Source organism: Zophobas morio, unplaced genomic scaffold (genome assembly GCF_036711695.1).
Source record: "Zophobas morio isolate AGI-343-1 ecotype UQ-CSIRO unplaced genomic scaffold, CSIRO_AGI_Zmor_V1 ptg000028l, whole genome shotgun sequence".
NCBI lineage: Eukaryota > Metazoa > Arthropoda > Insecta > Coleoptera > Tenebrionidae > Zophobas > Zophobas morio.
This window is the reverse complement of record NW_026972133.1, coordinates 1527064-1552414: the sequence shown is the minus strand read 5'-3', so window position 1 is coordinate 1552414 and position 25351 is coordinate 1527064. Positions and strand designations below refer to the sequence as shown.

Below are 25351 nucleotides of genomic sequence, written 5' to 3'. Positions count from 1 at the left end.
CTCCGAAGTCCCCACCGTCACGACGGTTGGCGGGCCTGCGCATGCGCGTCATCTGTCACATGACTGTCACTGATCATATGACAAGTTAGTGGGTGAGGTGATTAAAAACACAAAATCTTCACAAAAAAACACCCGAAAAATGAAGGGCTGCTTATTTAACATCGACGCGGGATACCTTGAAGGCCTCTGCCGTGGTTTCAAATGCGGAATCTTGAAACAAGCCGACTACCTGAATTTGGTACAATGCGAAACTCTGGAAGGTGAGTATGAGCCCTGAAATGGCCCAAGGTGAGCCCCTTTTTCGCGTAGATCTCAAACTCCACCTGCAAGGAACCGATTACGGGTCTTTTCTTGCCAACGAACCGTCGCCTTTGGCCGTTTCCACGATCGATAACAAACTGAGGGAGAAATTGGTGATCGAGTTCCAACACATGAGGAACCAAGCGGTGGAGCCGTTGAGCACGTTCCTGGATTTCATCACGTACAGCTACATGATCGATAACATCATCCTGTTGATCACGGGGACGTTGCATCAACGTCCCATTGGGGAGTTGATTCCGAAGTGTCACCCCTTGGGGAGCTTCGAACAAATGGAGGCCATTCACGTGGCGTCGACTCCCGCCGAGTTGTACAATGCGGTGTTGGTGGACACCCCGCTGGCTCCGTTTTTCGTTGATTGCATCAGCGAGCAAGATTTGGACGAAATGAACATTGAAATCATCCGAAACACGCTGTATAAGGCCTACTTGGAAGCTTTCTACGCGTTTTGTAAAGAAATCGGGGGGACCACTGCCGACTGCATGTGCGAGATTTTGGCGGTAAGTAGCGACCACAATCATGTGAACAATAACGAGAAAATTGAGATAGTTTGAAGCCGACCGCCGGGCCATTATCATCACGATCAACTCCTTCGGGACGGAATTGAGCAAAGACGACCGTGCTAAATTGTACCCACGTTGCGGTAAGCTTAATCCCGACGGCTTAGCAGCCCTCGTCCGCGCCGAAGACTACGATCAAGTTAAAGCCGTGGCTGAGTATTACGCCGAGTATTCGAAACTTTTCGAAGGGGCTGGAAGTAATCCAGGGGATAAAACTTTGGAGGATAAGTTCTTTGAGCATGAGGTGAGTTGAGGAGTTTCTGGAACAAAAATAAACGTGTGGATTTAGGTACGCTTGAACGTGCACGCGTTCTTGCAACAATTCCACTTTGGGGTTTTCTACTCATATCTGAAGTTGAAAGAACAGGAGTGCCGCAACATCGTCTGGATTGCGGAGTGCGTGGCGCAGAAGCACAGGGCCAAAATTGATAATTATATACCGATATTCTAAGTGGGGTATACATTCCGTATTTATACACACAGTAGCGCCATTGATGTTTTTAAGTGGTTCGTCATTCCTCGTTCAAACTGTCATATGATCGTGAAAAATTAGGAGGAGGCTGTGAAAAACAAATGTCAAGGTTTGACGTTTGCGGGTCACGGTCTCACTTGATTCAGTTTTTTGTTGACATATGGTGCATAAGTTAGATCAGTTGTAAATAATGAATGTATTATAAATGTTATGATTTTAATTATTTCAAATTAGTTTTCTGTGTTAATAAAAATATGCTACAGCTTAGGTTGTGTCTTCAATGAGGGTGAGCTCTTCGTCGCGATCGGGGTCCAAATGTAGTTGGGATAACACTAGGAGTGGTAAGGGGGTGTTTTCAGGCCACTCGTAATGTTGCGCCGTTTTAATACCAAGAATCTCGGAATTGCGTTCCCAAAAACTATCCTGAATCAGATCTTCATGGAATGGAAGAACAACCACACGAGTTTTTCCGTGTTTGGGGTTTTTCACCCTCTTTCGTAATAAAATGGTGCCTTTTTTGAACATTTCGGGTTCGTTGTTATAATTGGTCCCAAATTCGCTGAACAGAATCTCGTTTTTGTCTGAAGATAGTGTCCCAGATAGTCTTTTTTCCGCCTAAAATTTAACCATTTAATTGTTTCAACGTGGTCATGATTCAACTGTTACTTCAGCATTTGTTAACCCTCCTTTAAGCACCAGCGCCCAGAAAGTCGTATTATATAAATTATTTATATGACAGTCGGCCTGTCTCCAGCTTAAGTAGTCCCTCAAGTTCTCATCGCTCGGATACAGAATTACTCTAGCGTCAAACACCGGCGGATATTTCAATTTCGTCTCTTTAAAAAAGTGACTCCAATAAAAGACGTACGACGCCGAAAATAAACTGTTAATGTAGGTCATAATTTTGGGGGCCCGACGGTTGTATAAAGTCGTGTCTTTGCGCAAAACGAACGAATATTCGTCACTTTGTCCGTAACACAGCGAAATGTCTTTGAATTCGTTCATGACAACGGAAGCCGCCTTATTCATAAGCGCTAGAGCGTTGGAATCGTTGGGTTTTTTAAAGTTGTGTTTCGTTGAAAACTGGTGGAATGCTCTGCCGTCAATCCTGACCACGATCCAACTATTTGGAAGAAGTTTCTCTTCGGTCTCGAAAGTCCTAACGTATTCGAATTTGCTCTTCGCCATTGTTGGGGTGTGAATTAATTTTTTAAGATGCGCGAAAAGAGTGCAGGGGACAATACGCATCACAACACTGGAAGTGTTATTAATTTCGCGATTTCGCCGGATAAAGTGAGGTTATGTCACCTTTGACGAATGACATATAGTGTAATTTTCAGCTACGGTACATTGTACCTACTCGGAAACGAAAAAACCCGAAATTCAAAAATTCGTTCATTTCTACGCGATATTCGACTGTACAGTAATTAATTGGCGTAATATTTCAATGCATCACGACACACTAGAAGAGTTGTAAATTTCGCGATTTCGCCGGATGAAGTCAGGTTATGTCACTTTAGACGAATGACATATGGTGTATTTTTGAGCTACGGTACATTGTACCTACTCCTAACGAAAAACCCGGAATTCAAAAATTCGTTTATTAACTTATTTCTACGCGATATTCGACTGTACAATAACTAATTGGCGTAATATTTCAGCAGCTCCTCATCCTGTGGCTTTAAAATCGCTTTATCCCTAAGATTCACAACCCATCCTGGATGCAAACCATAAAATATCTGTCTGGGGTCTTTGCGTTCGGTTAGCATGTCATAACTGGGATCTTTCTCGATTTCAGGGAGACTATAGCCATACTTTTGTGCCAGCACTAGTCTTTCCTCTGAAATTTTATCAGGGTCTGCCAAATACCCCCTTTTTGCGGGGTCCGAATAATATTCAATGGCGTCCGGTGGTGGCATCATTCGTTTAGGGATAGGTACCCCTCTTTCAAAGAACTTTTTAGTGTTAAGCATGCACTGGAGGCTGTGTTGATCATAATACGCCGTCGTGATTACCCCACCTGCTTTTTCAATAGCCGCAATTACAACCTCAGTTGCATATTGTACTTCAATGTTGATTTTTAAATTGAAAACGTCAGCCCCTTCGTCTGTCAATTGAATACCGTATTGACGTTGATCTGGGAGCAGTTTATACAGTCCTGTGTTTACAACTGACACCAAGTCAATGGGTTTTGTGTGGTCGATTCTATTGAGTTCAATAAACTTTAACAGTTGGAGGAGCGACACTGGGGGGTATTCTCGTCTTAAACTGTTTTAAATTAGGTTATGAATGCTTGTCGTGTTAGTACTTACTGGTGGCGTTGATAATATGGTTCATGTGGGAATCGCAGGTAGAAAGGGTTGTTTCCGGTTTCGTACCCCAAACGCATGTAGTTTTGTCGCTGGCCGGAGCCCTTGTTACCACAACCGTGTTTATCACCGCCGTGTTGCCCCCTTCCGCGTTTATCTCTCTAGAATTTGAAAATTTAAAATCGGAAGTGAGGTTATGTCAGACGTACTATTCGTGAATTCGGGTGGGGTCGAATGTTGCTTAAGCACACTCGTGGTAAAAATCGGAGCATACTAAGCGCTTTTTCGGTAGTGTTCGAGCCCATTTTTTATTCGAACCTAAAAATTAAAACAAGAGTGAGGTTAAGTGGCAAGTGAAATGTCAAATCCGTGGCGTCTACCAACATAACAACTGCCAACCGTTGTCACCGTTCGTAGCGAAAATCCCTAAATCAACAAATGAGCATGCGCACTTTGGGTAAAATCGGTTGCAATACGAAATTCATATTAATAAAACTCGGAACTCATATTTATCTTTATTCATCACTATAAAGAAAGTAATTGACGTACAACTCTAATGTTATGATTAACTAACGAAGAAAAACAACATTAATTAATGCAACAACTAACAACTAACTTAAAAATAATAAATATAAAACATACCACGTATGTGTAAATGGAAGGATGATCTTTGACAGCAGAGTATTTTCACATTTTTTCGAAGCATGATAAATGGTGTACAATGCAGCTTACATTTTTTGTAGCGTTTGTAATAAAATTGTGGTTTCACTGGTTGTCGACATTTGGGAAATAATACGAGTAAAAAATGATCATATCGACATTGTCCACAATAGCCGAAAGTACGATTTTGCGCTATGGAGATTCGATTTTTTAGAGTCGTCGTTTTCCTTAGCAAAATTATAAAACTCCCTGCGGTATTAATACAACAAAATTCGTTTCTCGACGGCTTTCCTGCAGATGGGACACTCGGTCATTTGATCGCCGCACATCTGACATAAGCCGTGACCGCAGAGGAAAATCATGTTTTTCAAACGGTCCAAACAGACGGGGCACATCGTCTACAAACCAAAAAAGTTGTTTGATTAAATCCGTGGACAGATTTTTCAAAAAAACGCTTACTTGTTCTTTGATGTCTTGCAATTGTTGCTGTAATTTCTGTATGTCGCTATTATTACTAGTATCTCTTCCTCCGTTGTTCATCAAGGGTCCTTGATTTTGGCCCGAATCGCTCGTGGAAGGCTTCGGTTCTTCTTCAACGTCGGCTTTGACCTCGGAAATGGTACCTAATCCACCACTACAGACCGCCAATGGTACCATCAGCTCAATTTGAGACCGACACATCACACATTTCTTCATGATCTGAGAACAACTCTCGCAGGCACACATATGACCACACGGCTTGAACAACACTGTAGATTTCTTATCAGAACAAACTAAACACTCCTCAATCTGTAAAAAATAGTGTGACTAGAACGAAAATCAAAAGTTCAACCAACCTTGATCCTAGTGGCGACTGATTCTCTACAAATTAGGCACTTCTTGACCCTCGGCCCGCACAACGAACAGCAAGTAACGTGTCCGCAAGGCTGGAAAAGCATGTCCCTTTTGGCGTCCGAGCACACCAGACACTCGTCAAGCGTCGACGTGATATTAGTGTTTTGATTATTCTGATTCGGCCCCATATCCATCTCGCCGCTCTGCTTATCCTTGTGGCACTTCTTCAACGTCTTGCACAAATTCGGATCCGGACACAAATCCAAAGGCGTCTGTCCTTTCTTGTTCTTCAAATCCAAATCCGCCCCGTTCCCGGCCAAGAAGCATGCGATGCTCGCCGACGACTTCTTGTCGCACCCCTGCGTGCCCAACCCCATCAGGAGCTTGCCGACGTCTTGGACGTCGTGGAGTTGGCGCAACTGCGACAAAGTGTGATGGCGGAGGGCTTCGTGAAGGGGAGTGTCGCCGTCTTTATCCGCTATGTTCAAATTGGCGCCTTCTCGGACGAGAAGCTGGAGGACGAGGATTAATGGGGGTTTTGGGGGCGTCGGGGGGTACTTACGCGCACAATTTGGGTGTGTTGGCGCTCGACGGCGAGATGGAGGGCCGTTTGGAGGTTCACGTTCTGGAGGTCCATGTTGGCTTTGCCGTGGAGGACGAGCTGCTCGGCCACTTCGACGTGGTTGTTGAGGGCGGCGAGGTGCAGGGCCGTGTAGCCGTCGTCTTTTTTTTCGTCGACGATCCAGGGTCGGGGGAGTTTGGCCAGGAGGATTTTCATGGCGCTAGAGAAAAAAAAGAGGAGTGTTATATTTAGTAAGAACGTCAAGATTACGTTCTAACTAATATCTAATAGATTATGTCTGCATTCAACTTTGCACAAAGCATACATTATTACTACAGTTGGAGGGTGTAACAAAGGAATATCAAATGAAAATGAATTCAGTTTGCTGTAGATTTCACAGGGATATACAGGAAGATCACATATGCAAAGCCTGCTGTAACTTTGAAGGATTTCAGATCTAAATATTTGTTATGGTTTATTTTTGCGACGTTTCACAATCCCTAGAGAATGAAAAAGTAGGTACCGCGGTTTCGGCAGTCTGTCGGTCTTCGATGCTATTAGGCGGATAATCGTGTGACTGCTGTGAAATTGTGAAAATGCTAATCAAGATTTTTTATTTATCCCCTTCCAAAAACTTGATAACGTCATCTCTGGATAAGTCGCACAAAATATTATAGGTTTGTATTTGTGGTTTATCAGTGTGTATTTAAATTTTTTATCGTGTTTTCTGCCCGTTTTTTGTTGCTTTTTGTAGCGTTTTATGTCGCATTGTGTAGCTTTTGCTATTATTTTTTTATTCGTTTTTTGTCCCCCTTTTTGTCTCTTTTTCTTTTGCCATTTTTTCACTCATTTTTTTTCAGGGTCTTTTTTGCATTATTTATATCATTTTTTTGTCGTCTTTTTTGTCGCCTTCATTGTTGCTGCATTTATTTGTTGCCTTCTTGTTCCATTTTTTATCGTTTTTTTGTCTGTTTTTAGTGGTCTTTCTTTTGCCGTTTTTTCATAGCCTCTTTTAATTTGTTTGTTGCCTTTTTTTGTTTCCCTTTTTGCCGAATTTTTACTTCCCGAGCGAAGGAACTATTGTAATCGAGTCCGTTGGTCGACTCTCTGATTTTATGTTTTATCGACCTCACATGATCCCTAGAGTACAAAGAAATGGGTCTTCCGTTTCCGTCCGTCCGTTTGTCTGTCTGTCCGTCTGCCGTCTCGATTTTTATTAGACAGATACACAAAAATTTACACCCAGTAATAGTAAGCATATTTTAATAATTTTTGATATACTTGGAGATTACGGCAAAATTTGAAGTAATTCATAAACATAACGTGTTAACGGTTCTGGACCAAAATTTTCGAAAAATTTAGTTTGAAATGAAATTTTTCAAATATACATCTTGAAAATTGTCATTTTTCATTTTATCAGGGTACTAAAAATTTGAGATGCTTAAAAAGTTGGTTGAAAATACTCAAATTTTTTTTTTTTTAATTGACAATACTACAGTATTAATGCCCCCGAACTAAAATTTTCCAAAATTTTGTTTGATACTGAGTTTTTTTGACTCGAAAAATGACATTTTTTCATTTTATCAAATCTAAATTTATTTAAAATGGCCAATTTTTGTGTGTGAAAAGTGTTCGAAAGACAAAAAACTGTCGTTTTTTTAATTATTTTTTCGGTGGTTTCGGAAATTATCTTAATTATCGTAGCAGGTATTAGCCCCGCCCACCCACCCTTTTTTTCTTTAAGGGTGTGTCATTTGCCAAAAAATCAGTCTTATCTTAGCAAACAATTGGTCAATTTTTCTAAAGAAATGTGGATTTTGTAATTAAGTTCCGTCCTTCGAAGTGACAATAAATAAAAAATTCATCATAATTGAGATAGGGGCGGGTGGGCGGGGCTTAATCATGACTTCTTTTTCTTAATGTATAGAGTTTTCTTTCAACAATATAATACTCAAAACATAATTCTAACCCCGAATTCACCATTTGATATTGTAAGTATTTTGTTATGAGAAATGGATAAGCCCCACCCACCCGCCCTATCTCAATTGTGATGAATTTAATTATTCGTCGTGAGACCGAGGGGTGGAGCTTAACCGCAAAGTCCATATTTCTGTACAAGAAATTACATTTTGGCTTTTTGTTTTAATATGTGTAGACTTCTTTTCACAACTTGAAACTTAAAATATATTTAAAATGGAAAATTTGTATAAAGAAACATCGATTTTGCAATTACGCTCCGCCCCATAACTGGAAAATCCATATTTCTTTATAGTGAACCAAGAGTTATAAGGTTATATGGCCATCATAAAATCATCCCATTGTGTCGAAGTTAAGTTGTTTACAATAGAAAAGGTTTTAGGGTCGTAAATAACGTGTCCACTGCAGCTCGACCGGCTCTTGTGGTTTCGTTCAGGGGCGGCTTTCACTAAATATGAAAATCCACCACTCCACTATTTCTTTACTACCTGCAGCCGCTGAGGGTTCCGAAATAACCACTCGCTTTGAAAGCCGGCCCTGTTAAATATGAGCAAGAAATGCTTAGAAGATGATTTATTGCCAACCGGTAAGCTTAGTGCGAACCACACAAAGGGGGTATTTATTTGCGGTCAACTACTTTTATGATGGCCATATAACCTTATAGGTCTTGGGTCACTATACAAAAATGTACCATTTTAATAATGTTCCAAGTTTCTTGTTGTGAAAAGATGACTATACATTTTAAGAAAACAAGGCAAAAAATAAACCCCGCCCACCCACGCTATCTCAATTGTGATGATTTTTTCTTAATCGTCGAGAGCCAAAGGAGTGGAATGTAATTGCAAAATCCATATTTTCTTACAAAAATTTACCATTTTAAACGTGTTTTAAGGTTCTAAGAATAAAAAAAAAATCATCACAATGGAGATGGGATGGGTGGGCGGAGTCTATATTTTGCCTTTTTTCATAATATACATAGTATTCTTTGAACGGGATACTCAAAAACATTTTTTTTTCTTCTAAAGAAATAAGTATCTTGCAGTTAAGCTCCGCCCCTTTGGTTCACGGCGAATAAAAAAAATCATCACAATTGAGATAGGGCGGGTGGGTGGTGCTTACATTTTGGCTTTTTGTTTTAATATGTGTAGACTTCTTTTCACAACATGAAACTTAAAATATATTTAAAATGGAAAATTTGTATAAAGAAATATCGATTAAGCAATTAGGCTCCGCGCCATAATTGCAAAATCCATATTTCTTTACAAAAATGTACCATTTTAATAATATCCCAAGTTTTTTGTTGTGAAAAGATGGCTATGTATATTAAAAAAAAAAAAGGCAAAATATAGGCCCCGCCCACCCGCCCTATCTCAATTGTGATGATTTTTTCTTAATCGTCGAGAGCCAAAGGAGCGGAATTTAATTGCAAAATCCATATTTTCTTACAAAAATTTACCATTTTAAACGTGTTTTAAGGTTCTAAGAATAAAAAAAATCATCACAATGGACTATATTTTACCTTTTTTCATAATATACATAGTATTCTTTGAACACGATACTCAAAAACATTTTTTTTTGTTCTAAAGAAATAAGTATCTTGCAGTTAAGCTCACGGCGAATAAAAAAAATATATCACAATTGAGATAGGGCGGGTGGGTGGGGCTTACATTTTGGCTTTTTGTTTTAATACGTGTAGACTTCTTTTCACAACATGAAACTTAAAATATATTTGAAATGGAAAATTTGTTATGAAAAGATGGCTATGTATATTTAAAACGAAAGGCAAAATATAAGCCCCGCCCACCCGCCCTATTGCTATTGTGATATATATTTTTTAATCGTCGAGAGCCAAAGGAGTGAAATTTATTTGCAAAATCTTTATTATTTGTCTACAAGAAATTACCACGTAAGACGTGTTTTTGAGTGTCGTGTTATTCAAAAAATACTATAAGTATTAAGAAAAAATATATTTGTCGTTTTTTCTTAATATATGTACATATGTAGTATTCTTTGAACAACACGATACTTAAAAACATGTTTCTAATTTCATGTAAAGAAACAAGTATTTGCAGTTAAGCTCCGCCCCCTTGAATCACGGCCAATAAAAAAAATCATCACAATTGCGATAGGGCGGGTGGGCGGGGCTTATATTTTGCCTCTTTTTGTTAATACACGTAGTCAACTGTACAAAATTTTGCTAATATAGCAGCGTCGATAAACAGATTAAGCAAGAGAAATGTGGAATTTAGTTAGAACGTGGAATATCAAAACTCTTTTGAAACATTGAAAAATGCTTTACTAAACCCACCAATTTTACAGTATCCAAATTTTGCAGAAAATAACACTTTTATTTTAAAATTTGACGCTTCGCCCATTGCATTAGGAGCCGTATTCATTTCTTTAAGTCAGGTTTAATATCATTTCAGTAATGTATCATTTATATTTATTTTTCAAGAGACTAAAATGCAAAAAGAAATTGCTTAGAATGCGAGCGCAGCGAGCATGTGTAGGTGTTATTAAAAATAATTCAAAAAATTTATTTATCGCGTACAAAAAAGTGTGTCTCGAAAATAAATGATTCATTGCAAATGATGCGAAGACCTGAAATTGCTCACTGCGCTCGTATTCTAAGGGTGAATTTCCGAAAATCTACAAAATTATTATGATAAATGATCCCAAACTACTTTGCTAAAACACTTTCCTGAATATTTCTGAAACTAAATTGTAAAGAAATAGTTTTTAGAAGGCGAGCGCAGCAAGCACATTCAGGGTTTATTAAAAAAATTGGGAAGCGGTAAACGAATGAATTTTGATTAACGATTTACCATGCTTATATATATAATTTTTTATTTTATAACCTTAAAATGTTTGCAAAATTTTAGAGCATTCGGTTTTGCAGTTTCAAAATTAAATTGCAAAATTTTGTCATACATTTTTGATTTTTCTTTTTCAAAAATCTGGATGTTTTGAACGAAAATCAACACGTCATCATATTGTTAGTAGGATGATTAGATGAGTTGACGCATAGACGGCGAACAGACCGACAGACAGTCAGATAGACGAACAGACGGAAACGGGGACCGATTTTTTCGTACTCTAACAAGTCGAGAAAACATGAGGATGTAGTCACTGAAGACCAGAAAAAATCCTAATCTTTTAACACTGTAGAACTTTTGTAAATTTTACGTTACTATACTGGGTTGCTACAAAATTGTGTAAAGGAAAAACTCAACTCGAAAAGGCTGGATATGTTTCACTGTACTTCAGGAGCGAGGGAAGTTCTATCGAAACAACTTTGGACCAATTCTTTTTCTTGTCGTTTTATGTTGTTTTTCTTGTCTTTCAGATCAGACAATTTTATTTGTACTTCAGTGGGGACGTAAATAGCTTTAAACCAATTTCTTATTTCTACCTGTGAAGCAGTAGTTCAGAGTTAGCATGAAGTGGTTTTTATGCAAAATCTGCATTGTTCTTATCCGGAATAATAAAATTGTCGATTTTTGAAAATTAAAATTTACAAGGTTATTTACACAGAAGTTAATTTGCTTAACAAATTTCGATTTGGATCTGGACTGACGTCAGCAATTATTTGGTGGAAATGAATATATTAATTTTGAATTCATATATGTATTTAAAACGTAACCACCAATTATTACACGACTTTCTAAAAACCAAAGCAAACCAGACTTTAAGAATATAGTTATTACAGTTCTTTGTTCATTCTGTGCTTCTGCTTTTCCTCTTCGCCAAGTACCCGGTTAAATTCACCTATCGCAAATTCGTCGGCGTACCAATTTCGGCGTTGGCCAATCGAATCGCGCTCCTTTCCCGCGCCTTTTCGAATCTCCGCCAATCCGAGCCCTCCCAGGTGATCTCCCTCGCAAGATTCAAATTCCAGACGCCTGTCATCATGACCAGACAGAAGACGCATCGACTCATCAACATATGTTCAACGTTAAGTGGGAGAGTCAGCAATGCATCACATTATGACGTTTGCCCCCTTGGCCTCGATTCTCACAAAACAGCGGCGCCCAAACTTAATTACTTGTATATACGCACCATGTACTCGTTCGTTACTCGTGTAGTGATTCCACGACGAAATCGTAACGAAACCAAACAAATCGAGTAAACAAACGATCGTAAAAACGAGGCATTAAAACGTGAGTTTGTCTTTCACATTGTACTAATTATCGTTACGCCACTGGTCTTTTAACGAACTCGTCTAAATGCTCGGTTAATTGAAACCGCACGGTATTTCAGCAAGCGCTTTCAACTCCGATATAGTCGAATCGGTAATCGTCTCTATTGTTTACATAATGGTGTTTTGTGTGCGTGAATACGTAAAATTAATAATGGCAACGTCCGTCAAGACGGAAAAGCCGACGAACACAACGATCTCATTATGTTATTCGTTCGTCTTCTTGACGTTTAGTTGGAAATAGTGCGCCTAACGACGGATTTATTTTCGGGCAAGAAGGCAGTGTGCAGTTACGAGACTGTGATGATACAGTGCGACGAAATTAAGAGGACGATTCCAAAGGGGAAGGAGGTACGACGGACGAGCCGCCATTACGGGACCCAGGAATGCTTTTCTTTTCCTCAAGGTTACATTTTCCTAATAATAAAATCCTCGAAAGGAAATCTCCGAGATGGGTTTTTTACGCGAAAAACATAACTCGGGAAGTCACGTCGTCATAGTGATTTAACACGATGAAGGTAGTGTAGGAGTAGGTGTTTGATCATTCTAGGAACCCTACATAAACACCAGCGGACCTGCGCCGTCAAATTTGGACCTCTGCTATTTTCACGCTGCGAAGTCACGAAAGACTTGTTGGTACCCAGATTTATGACAACGATTTGAATTAGAATTAGAACTCGAATTCTTTATTCGCGTTTAACAACGCTGGTTTATGCATGTCAAAAGATAGTAAAAGTAAGTAAAATTATAAAACACACAGCAAACAAATCAGTTGACAAATTAAACTTATTCACCATTCTTGTACAGCTGTGATTTATGAATCCGCTTTTACTTTTTAATAATTTTCGTGACGTAATATCGGCGCCATTGCAAAGATGGCGCCTCCTCGTTTTACATGAAAATTGATTTCGTCTTCCGTATCAGGTAGGACCGCGCGCGCTCCATCAAAATATTTTAAGTGGGGCTCTTTATGAAATAATTTAATTCTTAATTCTCGGTTGGGCCCGGAAAAGCTCTTTACTTATTAAAATATCTGGCGGAAGTATGAATACATAATATGCAAATCTCTAGAATAATAAACGGAGTGACAGTGACTCCTTACTCTTGAAACGGTTTTCATTACGAAGCGAAAACTCTCCTTCTTGCTCTTCTTCCAACTACATATTTTAATTAATTTCGTTGCTGGTGGTATTTTATCCGCCGTTGGAGATACGAAGCATAAAAAAACAAAGAGACGTTAGAGGGAAAAGCAAAAAAAAGCGATGTCGACTGATGGCGACCATGTGTGTTGCAGACATTCTTGCGGTCTATTATTTTAATTCCGACGTTTCGATTCGGTCGATTGTTGGCGATTTTCTTGGTTTCGTATGTGGAATAAGTCACGATAATCTGACGTCTCCGCTGATTTAAGGCGGTGTCTTCTCGAGGGCGACCCGCGATAATTAAGATAAGACCGATCGTGGAACGCTTTCACCTAAATTTATACCGGACATCCTCTCTATACGTTATTTCCGCCTTTTTGCCCCCGAATCGCGGCGAATTTCGTGCGATGCCATTAAAAAATCCTTCTTTTTCCCGCTTTTTATTCCAAGGATGTTTGCGGTTGGCACCAATGTTCGAGTGGAGATGTTACCGACAGATAAGCGCTTCAATAATATATAGGCCATAGACTTCGACTCGAGCAACTACGATTTCTTATTTGTTCGGGCTTGCAACACTGCAAATTCTGAGTGCACTTGTTTAGAGTGCATTTTGTTAACGAACGACACGGACTGAAAAGTCAATCAGTTTTGGCGAACGATTCGACAGGACTATAAACACCGATTTACCGCGCTCGTTGCGTAAGTGAGTTTTTAACGAGAATGATTAAAATTTCAACAAAAATATAGGGAGGCGGCGGCGTTTTCCGAGAATCCGTGGAATGACCCCGACGGATAACGGATTATAAATTTAGAAATTCGGGGAAAATATTTCGGAGTAATAAATAGCGTAGTTACGTATTATTAATAAATTGTCGGATCTCTTCCGGTCTATGAAGATAAATCGATCGATCTGTTGGAAGTTTCGGGCGATCTTAAGCTTAAATACAGGGTGATTGATTTGTTTGTCTCGATGTTGCTAACTTGGAGATTGAGAGTTGTTTAAATGGGGAAAGTTTGCTCAGGTTCTAACCTGTAATAACAGCCGTAAAAAACGGACGTCGAAAGGATGAAGTGGATATTTTATTTAACATGGGGCGGTTTTTGTGCGCTGTCAACTTGTTTGTACCTCGCAGTTTATAAAAAGTTTTGATAAAAAAATTAATCAAGAGGAAAGGAAATATGACGGCGTAGTTTATGAGATGTTGTTTCGATCGAAATCTAGGATAAGTTACCTCATACAAACTTAACGGTAAACAACTTCGTAATTTTGTAAGCCCGTGTTTTTTCGTCGCTGTCATTTGTCAAGGAATAATAATTGACGAACGTTTTTGTTGGTGTTTGACAAACTAATTACAAGCTTTACCGGAGAGGAATTTTAGGCACGTTTACCGAACAGATAGAGCGATCACGTGCACAATATTTTTGAAAATTTCACAAAAACAACGATTTTTTTTTTTCGAAACCACCCTGTACATAGTAAGATATGTTAATCGCACTTCCCGTCCCGCCCCATGTGAATTTTTGAGGTCAGGTCAGGTCGCGGATTGTTCGAGTGATTCGAAACGAGTCACGCGACCGTGCGCCCCCGACCCTCCCCTAAAAACAACGTCGATTCGTTAATAGACGTTCCCCGTTTTCCGGTCCGAATTAATTACGGCATATCGCCAATGACGTCACAGATCTGTCATTCCTAAACAACACAACACAATAAAAGAATAAATTTTGTCATTCATTAATTCCCTCGCTCATTCTTTTAAATTAATCCAATGACCCGCGCGAGCGTGTAGCTGATACCGAATTATATTATATATTTTTAGCGTTCTATTTTCGCGTTTCATTCAAATTTTTCGAAAATAACATAAACAAAAGAACTCGTGGCCGCGTCGCCTTCTGGATTTTTTCGAACGACGTTAACGGCGATGGCTAATTTGAATCGAGATCGTGCCAGCCGTGGAACAGAAACAATCGCCACGTAAAATCAATCACCGGATCACGTTGATAATGGAGCGCGGAAGTGACGTGAGTGATACGACCAGCGGCGGCTCGGTCGAGGCAAAACGGTGCGTCGAATTACGGAGATTTTTGCAACATTTTTTCTACGACCAGCCATATTTAATTATTAATTAATAAGTTGATTGTGATTCGCCTAGGTAATTCGAGCCGTATTGCGGCGATAATTTTGCTTCATCCCTACTCGAGAGCGCCTCCTTTTTATCAATCGAGTAATGTTTCGCCGCAGACGACTGGCAAAGTGCGATGCCTCCAAGTAAGGAGCGTGTATCAACTCCCAGGATATAAATACAGTGCGTTTCTGAACTGTCATGTCTAATCAAAGCGTTCAGTGGCGTAGGGCGAGAGCGGCAAGTTCAATGTCCTGCGGCATTTGGCGATGGACAGGAGAGTGTCGCATACACTTGGGGCTTTTTTTTCATACTTGTATGTATACAGTGCGTTGTGATTTTATAATAATAGAGCGTCGAGTGGGAGGGGGAGGATTAAATGGTATGTGCATCGTTCCCGAAATACGCGTGTTTCTCCCCCGCAATGGCGGTCGGGATTATATTTAGATCGCACGCGCTTCGTAGATGATGCAAGTCTATTTGGGGACCATTCAAGACGGAAAAAACTCGACGGTGCCCCCAGGACCGGACCGGTGATGAGAGTGGTTCGCCGTGTAGGCTAGAAAGAGAATTTTTTTGCTTGAGTTTTGTTTTTGGGTAAGTTTGTGAGTGCCTTGTTGTCATTTCGCGTATCAAATAACAATATAAATACCCAAAAACAACGCACTTTTTGTACTAAATTATACCCGAAATATTGTCGCAAATTGAAAAAATATTTGCGGTTGTGAGATGAGTTTACTTTAGGAAAATTTGATAGCGCTTGTTACGTGAACCGAATCAGGGAGTTTTTAATAGCTCAGGTGTGGTTTTGTGTTCGAACATGTCGGCACAGGTTCGGTGGTTTCACGGCCGGTCCGCCCCTACGCTCCTTAGTTGGAACATCGCAGTTGCTTTTTCGTCTTTGGACATTCATGTAACGGATACGTGTATTACGGTTTTTACAATCGTCGTTAATGGTTATTCCTTAAAATTTTGGGTCACTAATTTGAAGACAATGGTTTTTGTTTATTCACAGTAAGGTGTCAAGTTGCACTTTGCTTAATTGTTAAAAGTGATTGTTGTTTTGTTTTTGTAATTGTAACTATGTTCATACGACAACGATATTTGTTCTGAAATGTTCACTAATCGTTTATTTCTGACAAGGAACTAATCTCTAAATAAGCCTCTAGACTCTAGAACATAAAAGATGAATATCAAATAAAAACTAAATTAAGGAATTACGAATACACATTCTTTCTTGTCTTCCAGGCTTAAATGGCGTATGTATTTTCTGTTGTTTTCACATAGAATTTTAAAACGGAAATACGAACGTAATTTTCATATTTGATGAGGGCACTTCGCCGTCTAATTAAATTTCCTCTGATGTATGATGCTGAATCTATACAAAATTAGATCTGTTCCTTACAATATTACATTTTGTATTTTACTTCAAACAAAACAAAACTTGTAAATATTCTCATGGCGTTTCGTTCGCGTGGTTTTTACGGTAGAAAATGAAGTCGTTTTTTTTTTAATTTAAGTTAAATCGACTGTAGCACCGCTCTATAATTTCGACGTTTGGTGTACAATCGCACGCAAATGTTTTGAGCCTATGGGCGGATCGTTTTTGCCTGCCCTCACCGAAGAAGGCGCTCCAAATCCTTCAAGGGCAGAATTTGTAGGTAGGCTCAAACTACAACGAAATTCACATTTTACCCTATAAAATTTTATTGACAATAACGGGACGTACAGTAGTTATATATACATTTGGTAAGAAATATTTATGGCTCACACCAGTTGTTCCCATAAAATAATGGTCACTTTCGTTCGTGAGTAACGATGGTCCGGACACGAATTATTTTCCTTTCTAACATCTTTCGACCAATTGTTCCGTATAAAAAATTTCATCACTTTCAAATAAAATACTCTTAAAAAAAAACGATATTGTCGTTGAGTGACATGTAACTGGCATAATAATAAAAACGTGCCATTTTTGTTAATTGATATTTTTTTCATAAATGTCGCAAAATTATTAAATTTGTATAATCATCCCCACCAATAATGTGATGACGTCACTTCAAATTTATGCATAGTAAATGGGTTTTAAATTGTATACAGTAACATAGTCCTACACATGTAGTTTATGACTCCGTGCTGAGTTTTTATCCAAAACGTCCAGATTTTTGGAAAAAAAATCAAAATTATAAAACAATATTTTGCAATTTAATTTTGAATTTGCAAAATCGAATACTTTGAAATCTTGCAGATGTTTTAAAATCATGATAAACATGATACATTTTTAATTAAAATATATTTGCTTATCCCCTCTAAAAAATGTATGACGTCACCTCAAAATTTTGCAGAATAAATCCTATCTTAAATGTATAAAATATGATGAGTTTTATACTTGTGATTTATCACTGCATTAATATTTTTTAGATTTGGTTATACAGAGTGTCTCAAAAAAGTTAATGACTGAGTCAATTTATTTTATTGAAGAAATCAAGAATAGCAAAACTGAATACTTTGAAATATTGTAGATGTTTTGTAAGCATGGTAACTTTTTCGAAAATTTGATTAATCAAATATGCGCAAAATCAAAAATCGGAAAAACTGAAATTCACTAATGCAAAAAACAGAAAATCGAAAAATACAAATCGTAAAAATCGAAAATCTAAAAATGGCTAATCAAAAAATCGAAAATTCAATGAATCAAATACCTAGCTCGATCGAAAAGTGGAAGTTCACAAACCTCAAAAATCGAAAAATTTGTAATATTGAAAATTAAAAAAATCAAAAACAAAAATAAAAAAATCGGAAATTAAAATAATCAAAATATATAAAGTAAAAAAAATTGCAACGCCTAAAAACTGAAACGAACAGAAAAATCGAAACAGCAAAAAATTGGAAAAACAAAAATTCGAAAAATCGAAAATCGAAAAAGTGGAAAATGGAAAATCTGAATAAAGTTACTTGAAAATTCTGAAAATTGGAAAATCGAAAACCAAAAAATCGGAAAGTAACAAAATTGAAGTCTAACAGTTGTGAATGGAAAAATTGAAAAACCGCAAATTCTAAAAATCGACAATGGACAAATTGCAAGTCGCAAAATTTAAATTGAAAAATTGAACATAGAAAAATCGATGAATTGAAAAATCGAAAATTCGACTACTCAAATTTTCTAAAAATCGGAAAATCATAAAACTGAAAAATCCAAAATTCTAATCATCGAAAGTCTGAAAACTGAAAAACAAAAATTCTGAAAAGCGGAAAATAGAATATCGAAAAATTTAAAAGAAAGAAAATTGAAGTCTAAAAACCGAAGAATGGAAAAATAAAAAATCAAAAATTCGAAAAATCAAAACTGAAAAATTCAAAGATTTAAAAAGAAAATCGAAAAATCAAAAATCTGAAAAATTCAAAGATTTAAAAAGAAAATTGAAAAATCAAAAATCTGAAAATTGAAACTCGAAAATTTGGAAAATCGAAATGTAAAAAAATTGAAGTCTAAAAGCTGAAAAATGGAAAACTGAACAATCGAAAATTCGAAAATCAAATATCGAAAAATCGAAAAGCCGAAAAATCAAAAATTTGATAAATCAGATATGCGAAAAACAGAAAATCTGAAAATGCAAAACTGGAAAATCAAAAATCTAAAAATGGAAATTCACAAATCTGAAAAATCGAAAATTTGCAAGATTGAAAAACCGAGAATTGAAAAATCAAAAACCGAAAAATGGAAAAATCAAAAATCGAAAAATAGGAAAACCGAAAATTCGAAAATTCATAATATTGAAAACTCTAAAAGTCGACAATTCAAAAATCAAAAAACTGGAAAGTAAAATAATCGAAAAATCGAAAAGTAAACAAATTGCAAAGCCTAAAAACTCACGAACAGAAAAATCGAAAAATCGTAAAATCAAAAAGTGGAAAATCGAAAATCGGAATATCGAGAATCGACAAATTAAAAAACCGAAAAATCGAAAAATTAAAAAAGCGGAAATCGAAAAATGAAAAAAAAAACGAAAATTCAAAAATCGAATATGTAATCCGAAACTAAAATAATAGAAAAGTGGAAAAGTAAAAATTGCAAAGTCTCAAAACTGACGAACAGAACAATCGAAAAATAAAAAAAAAATCGAAAAATATCTGAACATGGAAAATCGAAAAATCGAAAATCGGAAAATGGAAAAACCGAAAAATCGAAAATCAAAAACTCGAAAAATCGAAAATTCGATGAAACAAATACTCGAAAAAGTGAAAAGTAAAAAAATTGCAAGGCCTAAAAATTGAAAAATCAAAAAATCGAAAAAATGAAAATCGAAAAAACGACGATCGAAAAAAAATCAAAAAATCGAAAAGTGGAAAATCGGAAAGTAACAAAATTGAAATCTAAAAGCTGCAAATTGCAGAACCATAAAAACTGAAACAAACAGAAAAATCGAAAAACCACAAAAGCGGGAAAACGAAAATCGAAAAATCGCAAATCGAAGGTCGAAAAATAAAACAACCGAAAAATCGAAAAATTTTATGATTAATGGAAAATCGAAAAATCGAGAATAGAAGAATTAAAAAACCGGAAAATTGAAATATCGGAAATCGAAGAATTAAAAACGTAAAATCGAGAATTCAAAAATCAAAAAAATCGGAAAGTAAAATATAATCGAAAAATGCAAAAAAATTGCAAAGTCTAAAAACTGACGAACAGAAAAATCAAAAAATCTAAAAATGGAAAGACGAAAAATCGAAAATTGAAAGAATGGCAAATTAAAAAATCGAAACATCGAAAAATCAAAAAAAAACGAAAAATTAAAAAATCGAAAAACGAAAAAACTGAAAACTCGAACAATCAAAATACCGCAAATTTGAAAAATCAGAAAATTAGAAAGTAATAAAATCGAAAAGTTGATAGAAAAAGGGAAACTGAAAAACCTAATTCGATGAAACTGTTGGTCGAAAAAACGAAAAATCGAAAATCGAAGTGACCTTTTATTGAGACAGGCTGTTTAAGTAAATCTAAAAAATATTACTGCAATGATAAATCACAGGTATAGACTCATCATATCAAATTTTACGATGACGTCATGCATTTTTTGGCGAAGATAAGCAAATACATTTTGATCGTGGTTTTGAAAGTATTCTTCGACTTTCGTTCCATTTCAAAATTTACTCTTTGTATATTTCAGTGGTCACAACGAGTTCACTAACTACGCTGAAGTATGCAAAGATTAAATTTGTCACCGAAAAGATGTCGGAAGTAATAAATTATCCTATCGGTCGAAGAACGTTCGGTCCGGTGTTACACCTCGACCCAAGAGAGACCGCAGTAAAGGATAACAAATGGAACGGATAAAATAAAGCGTCAAATATGATTGATAAACTTTAAACCAAAATTATGAAGTTTATAAACTGAACATTTTTTTTGCTTTTTGAAATGTAGTACACTTCAAAAAATGTCCGTGACTTACTTTAATGTGAATTTTATAACTATGGTCGGCACAATTAGACCTAATATTATTGTGATTTTGAGCGTATTCTCGATGTTATTAGAGCAGGACAGGTTTCTTTTTCTAACTAATTGACAAGATTTCAAAGTATTCATTTTTGCAATTCTTGATTTCTTCAATAAAATAAATTGACTCAGTCATTTTTTTTTTGAGTCACCCTGTATGTATAAACAAATCCAAAAAATATTAATATGGTAGGTAAATCACAAGTATAGACTCATCATATTCTGAACATTTTAGATAGGGCATTTATAAAATTAAAACTAATTCAGAGTAAGAATTTGGTCAACACGTAAATTTCGTTGTAGTTTGAGCCTACCTACAAATTCTGCCCTTGGACGATTTGGACCGCCTCCTTCGGTGACGACCGGCAAAAATGATCCGCCCATAGGCTCAAAACATTTGCCTGCGATTGTACGTACACCTCAATTTGCCGCCAAACTTGGCTTTTACCGCAACTAATAAGGGAAACGAGACACTCGTATACAGGCGCCCATTCCGCTCTGATAAACCGCCTTTTTATGACGTTATTTACCCAGTTAGCCCCGTTCGGACCTCCACAACTGTTATGATTATTCCCCTTGTAAACGCCGCATCCGTGGCAACTTAATTCCGCGCTTTTTCTTTACCACCGTCTCCGAAACGCTCCGCCGAAAAAAAGCTCCGAGTCGTAAAAACGGGATTGCACACAAACAAGCAATTACAGTATCTTTTATATCGTCGTCGTGTCGGAAAAAATGACCCGCCGTCACGTGTGCTTAACAGTTTTAAGCCGCAACAATTACCATTTTTCTCTTTCTCCTCCGCGAATCGCCGACAACGGAAATCTCGCCTTGCAAATTAGCGCGAATTTGTCTCCGCTAGTCATAATTTCGAACGAGGGCAAAAGAACGAAAACGGAACGCAATTAAATGCGCACACACCCTCCGACTTCGACGGTGATGATTTGATGGAGGGATGTCAGAAATAAACAAGGGGGAAGTGTTGACCTATCTGCCTACTGCTCGATGTCACGCGATTGTGACATTTCGGGAGGAGCAGGTTGAGAAGTCGAAAGGGGAACGCGCGACACGGAAAAGAAAATAATTAACAAGCGCTAGTTTACGTGAAAATCGCCTAAAAAATGATTTTGTTTTTGGCGAAAGTCGAGAAGACACAAAGATCAAGCGTTCGTGCATAAATATCGGTGAAACGTCGAAAACAACCTCTCGAGGGCCAATCACTACATGTTTTACCCTAATAAATGGGAGAATAATCTCGGCACATCAATTTATGAAGCTATATGCATTCAAATAAAAAAGTTAGTTAAAAGTTTAATGACTCGGAAGTTATAGTGTCTTCTCCCGTTTCCAAATTTAAAAGAACTCCCATTATGACTTTTTTATGGTGCAATTTTAGTTACACTTCTCCTCGTATTATACGTTTCGCATCCTAAAACCTGCCGAAATCTTTTCCGGTGTTTTTCCGGAGGTGTGGTAATAGGGGAAGGTTACCCATTTCGGAGCGACCAATTCGAGGTTATTTTTCGCTAAAATCGAGTCTTTATGGCGGGCTCGCAGTTAAGGATCCCTCAAACGGTTTTTCAAAGAATAATTTCTATTAAAGGAGCACTTTGGCAAAAACAAGATTGTTTCGGTAATTGTGTTCGGCTGAAATACGTTGCGGCCGCTCTTCATTCAACTCAGCTTTGCCAGGAAAGTCGTGACGTCATCTTTTAGTCTTTTCGTCCCTCTGTTAATCCATAAATTAAACCCTCAATCGGTTATGGCGACTTTCGCGCACTCAAAAATAACCCAGTTTTAGTTTTTCACCCCATATAAACCCGATATCAGTGTCGAAATGAGCATTTTATGGACTACTGTTTCTAGAGTTACAAAGCCATTCCGATTTTTATTTTTATAATTTGCCCTTTTACTATCGCGACAAACGTCCGACATGAGTGAGTCGCCATAAAAATTCACAAGCAGTATGTATGAGAGAAAATTTTACTAGTCACGTAAAATTTATGGTTTAATAAAGCAGGTTATGATGGCGTACTATTGCTCAAAATTATAATACATACTTCGGAACTTCTTCGGAACGCGCATAAACCCGACAATACGATCAGCCGTATCTTTTACAAGGGCAATTGAGATTAATTAAATTAAAAAATTTGCAGCAAAATTAATTTTCCGGTGTAAAACGAGACGTTTTATTTTTATCGTCCACTTGTTTCTTTTGATTTATTACGTTTGCACGGAACGTTTTTTGACGCTCTTTGGCAAAATTAGTGATGGCTCGTGAAACAAGCCCGCGTCTATCTCATTTTTTATTTTAATTCGGCCCTAACTGTGTTTTTGGACTTCATCTCAACGACTCGCACAAATTAACTTAATTAAGTTTACATCTTTGACGGTTTCAGGGTTCTCGTAACGACCCTCCGCCAGGCATCGGACGATAAAATTGAAAAACGTCGGCCGAACGCCGGCTGGAATATTTGAATTATTTTGATGAAGAATAAGTTTGGCAGGAGCGGAACGTCAGGGCAATCGGACGTTTTATTACTTTTATCGAATGTGGTACCATGTGATTAACGCAATCAGCCGCATACCTTTTTTCGGGTTGTTACTACGGTGACACACATTTTGCCGCTTTTTGACGCCAGTGTTACGAACTAGTATGTACGGATTTTTTTAACGTACGATTTATTATGCAAATATTTTAATCAATTTGTTTCGTATCAACGATTGTTATGAAACTGCACAAAATCTGCCAAAACCACCAGGGTCGTACTTACACTTTTGTAAATTGATGCCAGCATGGTTTGTTTTATTATTTACCTTATTAAAAATAGATGCACGGGGTGAATCAACAATGGGAAATGCTCCAATATCGCATAAATAACTCCAGATGCAAAAATAGGACTTGTGCAGATGCTTTCAACAGTTTAAAGTGTTGCATTAAAATGCAACTTAATAATACAATGTAGCACCTAATCATAAATAATAATTAAATTGTAGTGGTGGGTCTTAAATTGTAAAATGTTATTGTTATACAGTTATACCTTTTTTTAAATCTGGCGGTTGCGGTAAAAAATTAAAGGCGGATTCATAAACTACAGGTATTACTTTTTCACTTCGAAACTTCCATTAAAAAAAAAACATGACATGTGGTAAAATGCTCTTACTTTTTTGAAAACATTCAAATTCGTAAACATTTTACAATTTGAGTTTTTCTTCTGTCAGTCCATTTTAATTAATTTATTGTATTGTTTTGTGGTAATATTTGATGATAGTTTTACGTGCTTTTGCAGATTTCCCTCGCTAACGCTCGCCCTTCAAATATCTGCGTCGATCCGCAAAACCCCGCAAGGCAACAAAGTTGAGATTGTTCCAGAATTACGAAATTTCGTAACAAACGTGCCAGAACACCTAAAATCGACCCTCTCTCAGCCCCCAAACAATAAAATTCGGAAATGCCGAAGCCGGCCGGCCGCCCATCTTGCGACCATATGTGCCCGTCCGAATGGACGGTCACCGCTCGGCACGCATTCCCACGTTTCCGAATCGCGCGTCGGAGGTCATCTCTTCGCGTGGAGCGGCGTCGCTCGCGAGCCCAGGAGGGCGCACATGTGTTAGTTACCACACGGTCTATAATTACGGGCCCTCGGCCGGCGAACGCACCTCGCCGGGATCCCGTCTCAGCCTCAGCTAGCTGCAGATGTATTTTAAGAAAAGACAAATTTGGAAAGAGGGGTTGGGTGAGCCCGAAGCGGCAGCGGGACCAATGGCGTGAACGGGGCCATTTTTAGAATACAGCTACCTAAGAGGCGACGTTAACACACCAAGTCTAGGAGACGGGGTGCACTCAGTCAGTCGCCGTCGGGGACTCGCACCGGCACAGAACGCCCTGGTCCGGCCGCCCAACCCCATCGCCGCCGCCGCCGCCGCCTTCGCCAGTTCCGTGCTTCCTTACTTCCCATAGTGCTTTAAACGTATGGAATGTAAAGAAGTATGGAGCGAACGCGGGCTTCCTTCTCTCACGGACGGACACATTTGGTGCATCTGGTTCCTGCGAGTGTTTGTGTGTCTTGTGGCCGGAAGTGAGTTCTACTGTGTCTCGAACCGGCGAGATATTAAAAAAGTTTCGCCAGCCCTGACGTTCTAATTGGAAATTTCATGTACCAGTGGCTCGACGTGATTTACCGCCCGAAAAGCCCGCGATTCGACCCCGACTCTACTCCGAGTGCAAGATCTAAAATTAAACTTCGTCGCAATTGTGCCAATTCGAAGGGACCACGTTAACCATTAAACGTTCTCACGAACCATCGAATTAAATCGCACCCCTAACTTATTTATGCGCATTATTTCCACGATAAAGCGGGGCTTACACGTCGGACGGTTTAGTAAGCCGATACGGCGCGACGTCACGTGATCTCCATGTTACGTAAACGGAGTCCCCGCACTCGCTAATTACGAACGGTGTGGACATTTCGCATAATTCGCAACTACGAACGAGAATTAAACGTGGGGGTGTCACGTTTTCGACGAAACGCTAGAAATTCGAAAATAGCGATGCGATGACGTGCGTATTTCAGTATGGCGGCTACACTTCTCTTTTATCCTTGCCAAATTTACACACGCACGTAGACGATTTTAGAATGTTAAACTTGGCTAAGTTAACGAAATCATAGTCGAGCAATTATTTGTTTAGGTAAACTAACAGATGAGAATA

At 38.0% G+C, this 25351-nt stretch overlaps 4 protein-coding genes across 4 annotated transcripts in view; 1 reads left to right on the top strand and 3 right to left on the bottom strand.

The window, feature by feature from the left end:
* Nucleotides 1-38: 38 nt before the first annotated feature.
* On the top strand, nucleotides 39-1617 carry Vhaac39-1 (Vacuolar H[+] ATPase AC39 subunit 1). The gene is made up of 4 exons (XM_064066664.1): nucleotides 39-260; nucleotides 310-818; nucleotides 868-1122; nucleotides 1168-1617. The coding sequence occupies exons 1-4, from the start codon at nucleotides 140-142 to the stop codon at nucleotides 1327-1329; spliced, it is 1047 nt and encodes a 348-aa protein (XP_063922734.1). The 5' UTR covers nucleotides 39-139; the 3' UTR covers nucleotides 1330-1617.
* Nucleotides 1550-2703, bottom strand: Thg (tRNA-histidine guanylyltransferase). Its single transcript, XM_064066666.1, has 2 exons — nucleotides 2017-2703; nucleotides 1550-1965 (listed from the first exon to the last, which is right to left on the bottom strand). The coding sequence occupies exons 1-2, from the start codon at nucleotides 2596-2598 to the stop codon at nucleotides 1615-1617; spliced, it is 933 nt and encodes a 310-aa protein (XP_063922736.1). The 5' UTR covers nucleotides 2599-2703; the 3' UTR covers nucleotides 1550-1614.
* Nucleotides 2704-2936: 233 nt separating this feature from the next.
* LOC135137110 (large ribosomal subunit protein uL15m) lies at nucleotides 2937-4038 on the bottom strand. Its single transcript, XM_064066667.1, has 3 exons — nucleotides 3869-4038; nucleotides 3663-3820; nucleotides 2937-3618 (listed from the first exon to the last, which is right to left on the bottom strand). Exons 1-3 carry the CDS (start codon nucleotides 3962-3964, stop codon nucleotides 2991-2993), a joined length of 882 nt encoding a protein of 293 aa, XP_063922737.1. The 5' UTR covers nucleotides 3965-4038; the 3' UTR covers nucleotides 2937-2990.
* Nucleotides 4039-4186: 148 nt separating this feature from the next.
* The window catches only part of Mib1 (mind bomb 1), a 262566-nt gene continuing 241401 nt past the window's right edge, over nucleotides 4187-25351 (bottom strand). Inside the window, exons 5-8 of the mRNA XM_064066480.1 lie at nucleotides 5716-5935; nucleotides 5156-5665; nucleotides 4779-5108; nucleotides 4187-4717 (exon numbers count right to left, since the gene is read on the bottom strand). Of these exons, the coding sequence (XP_063922550.1) occupies nucleotides 4577-4717; nucleotides 4779-5108; nucleotides 5156-5665; nucleotides 5716-5935 (1201 nt within the window). The 3' untranslated portion in view covers nucleotides 4187-4576. The remainder of the gene's footprint in view (nucleotides 4718-4778; nucleotides 5109-5155; nucleotides 5666-5715; nucleotides 5936-25351) is intronic.

What these genes read in the sequence shown, in the direction of transcription:
- Vhaac39-1 (XM_064066664.1), top strand. Translation starts at nt 140, where the DNA reads ATGAAGGGCTGCTTATTTAACATCGACGCGGGATACCTTGAAGGCCTC. An exon ending in ACAATGCGAAACTCTGGAAG is followed by an intron (nt 261 to 309) that starts GTGAGTATGAGC and finishes TTTTTCGCGTAG; the next exon opens with ATCTCAAACTCCACCTGCAA. An exon ending in ATAAGTTCTTTGAGCATGAG is followed by an intron (nt 1,123 to 1,167) that starts GTGAGTTGAGGA and finishes GTGTGGATTTAG; the next exon opens with GTACGCTTGAACGTGCACGC.
- Thg (XM_064066666.1), bottom strand. Translation starts at nt 2,598, where the DNA reads ATGCGTATTGTCCCCTGCACTCTTTTCGCGCATCTTAAAAAATTAATT. An exon ending in GAGGGTTAACAAATGCTGAA is followed by an intron (nt 1,966 to 2,016) that starts GTAACAGTTGAA and finishes GTTAAATTTTAG; the next exon opens with GCGGAAAAAAGACTATCTGG.
- LOC135137110 (XM_064066667.1), bottom strand. Translation starts at nt 3,964, where the DNA reads ATGGGCTCGAACACTACCGAAAAAGCGCTTAGTATGCTCCGATTTTTA. An exon ending in CCCACCCGAATTCACGAATA is followed by an intron (nt 3,821 to 3,868) that starts GTACGTCTGACA and finishes TTCAAATTCTAG; the next exon opens with AGAGATAAACGCGGAAGGGG. An exon ending in CCATATTATCAACGCCACCA is followed by an intron (nt 3,619 to 3,662) that starts GTAAGTACTAAC and finishes AATTTAAAACAG; the next exon opens with TTTAAGACGAGAATACCCCC.